The sequence below is a fragment of the Coregonus lavaretus genome (assembly GCF_964263955.1).
Source record: "Coregonus lavaretus genome assembly, chromosome: 37".
Lineage (NCBI taxonomy): Eukaryota > Metazoa > Chordata > Actinopteri > Salmoniformes > Salmonidae > Coregonus > Coregonus lavaretus.
This window is the reverse complement of record NC_140024.1, coordinates 25505080-25507579: the sequence shown is the minus strand read 5'-3', so window position 1 is coordinate 25507579 and position 2500 is coordinate 25505080. Positions and strand designations below refer to the sequence as shown.

The 2500-nt window shown below is 49.4% G+C and overlaps 1 protein-coding gene across 1 annotated transcript in view; it reads left to right on the top strand.

Annotated features, from left to right (window-relative positions):
- The window catches only part of LOC311111387 (dmX-like protein 2), an 84639-nt gene that overhangs the window by 30966 nt on the left and 51173 nt on the right, over positions 1-2500 (top strand). The window contains 4 exon segments of the mRNA XM_084154104.1: positions 188-658; positions 1769-2098; positions 2391-2480; positions 2482-2499. Of these exon segments, the coding sequence (XP_084010230.1) occupies positions 188-658; positions 1769-2098; positions 2391-2480; positions 2482-2499 (909 nt within the window).

Sequence of the window (2500 nt, the reverse complement as noted above, 5' to 3'; positions counted from 1 at the left end):
TGAGACAAGCACAGGGTCAAGCTGCAGTGCATGTTGTAAGGTTAAGGGCCTTGCTCAAGGGCCCCATGGTAGGGGAATGTCTTTAGCATATGAACCCAGTTGCCAGATCAATTCCCTCCTATTTTTCCAGCGCCCAGCCCGGGATTCCATTTGGGATGCATCCCTAACCTAATCTAATGTGAAACAGGGTATCCGTTCCCGCTGGATCCTGCTGCGCACCGTGGACCTGCTCTCCTCGGTGGACGGCACCCCCTCCCTGCCCGTGTCCCTGTCCTGGGTGAGGGACGGCATCCTGGTGGTGGGTATGGACTGTGAGATGCACGTGTACGCCCAGTGGCGCCAGGACCGCAAGCCCGGCGAGGCCGAGGGGGACAGCCTCTCCTCTGCAGATAACATCGCCGGGGGGGTTGGAGGGGGCGGAGGGCAGACGGCCACCGCCACAACCACGGGGGGATCCTCGTCGGCGTTCAAGGGGCGTGCCCGGTCCAAAAGTATGTTTGAGGGCAACGTGGCAATCGACGAGGCTCTTCAGGCGCCTGCGGGGCTGCAGGAGGGGGGTCTGTTCGAGGCGGCCCACTCCCTGTCCCCCACCCTGCCTCAGTACCATCCAACACAGCTGCTGGAGCTCATGGACCTGGGGAAGGTCCGCCGTGCCAAGGTGGGTCTGACTGACTGGTCTGGCTGGATGGATGAATAGATGGCTGGCTGTCTGACTGGTGGGTCTGGGTGGATGGGTGGGTGGATGAATGTCTGGTTGTCTGTCTGATTGGTGGGTGGATGAATGTCTGGTTGTCTGTCTGATTGGTGGGTGGGCATGCGTGGCTGGCTGGTAGGCTGCTTCTCCGTCTGGCTGGCTGGCTGTTCATCCATCTGCCTGTCCAGTTTATAAATGTTTGCGACCAAGATACTTTTATTGAAGTGACCAGAGAACTTCTTGAGTAGTCATAGAATGTCATGATGATGATTATGGCGACCATGACGATGATGATGATGCTGTCGATGACTATAATAATGTCTCTGCTGCTGTTGATGATGATGATGATGATGCTGTCGATGACTATAATAATGTCTCTGCTACTGTTGATGATGATGATGATGCTGTCGATGACTATAATAATGTCTCTGCTACTGTTGATGATGATGCTGTCGATGACTATAATAATGTCTCTGCTACTGTTGATGATGATGCTGTCTGACTATAATAATGTCTCTGCTACTGTTGATGATGATGATGATGATGTCGATGACTATAATAATGTCTCTGCTACTGTTGATGATGATGATGATGCTGTCGATGACTATAATAATGTCTCTGCTACTGTTGATGATGATGATGATGATGCTGTCGATGACTATAATAATGTCTCTGCTACTGTTGATGATGATGATGATGCTGTCGATTACTATAATAATGTCTCTGCTACTGTTGATGATGATGATGCTGTCGATGACTATAATAATGTCTCTGCTACTGTTGATGATGATGATGATGCTGTCGATGACTATAATAATGTCTCTGCTACTGTTGATGATGATGATGATGCTGTCGATGACTATAATAATGTCTCTGCTACTGTTGATGATGATGATGATGATGCTGTCGATGACTATAATAATGTCTCTGCTACTGTTGATGATGATGATGATGCTGTCGATTACTATAATAATGTCTCTGCTACTGTTGATGATGATGATGATGCTGTCGATGACTATAATAATGTCTCTGCTACTGTTGATGATGAATATGGTTACTCTTCTTCTTCTCCAGGCCATCCTGTCCCACCTGGTGAAGTGTATCGCCGGGGAGGTTGCCGTGGTGAGGGACGTGGAGGCAGGTGAGGGTGGAACCAGACGTCACCTGTCCCGGACAATCAGTGTGAGCGGCAGCACGGCTAAAGACACCATCGTGGCCGGCCGCGACGGGGGACGTGATTACACAGAAATCAACTCCATTCCCCCTCTACCCCTCTACGCTCTGCTCTCTGCTGACCTGGACACCTCCTATAAGGGAGGAGAGGAGGGGGCGAAGGGGGGGAAGGTGGCTGAGGTAGAGGGGGCGAGGAAGACAGGAGAAGATCAGTACACTGACCTGTTCCAGGTAAAAGGGTTTAGGTTTTAGGTGGATGTTTCAGTGACACACAGACGTTTCTTTTTTCATAGAATCATAGTTCCTAAGTGTGTAGATGCTCAACAGATTCTTCAAAAACGTGTTGGTTCATTTTCTATTGTATAATATTGATATTGTTCTGTCTGTTACCTAAAGACATGATATGCAGTAAATGTCTGTTGGAACCATATATGTTAACCTCTGGGTCCAGATGTAGTCTCCTGTCTGTTATACCCAAATCAATCAACCAACGAGTCATTGTATGGCTCCCTCCCTCCCTCAGTTGCAGGCGGTGACGACAGATGACTTTGCGAGCTTCGCTACAGAGAAAGTAGAGAAGAAGTCTAGATTCATCAACCTGTCTCAGTATGGACCCCACCTACTTCGGACCAG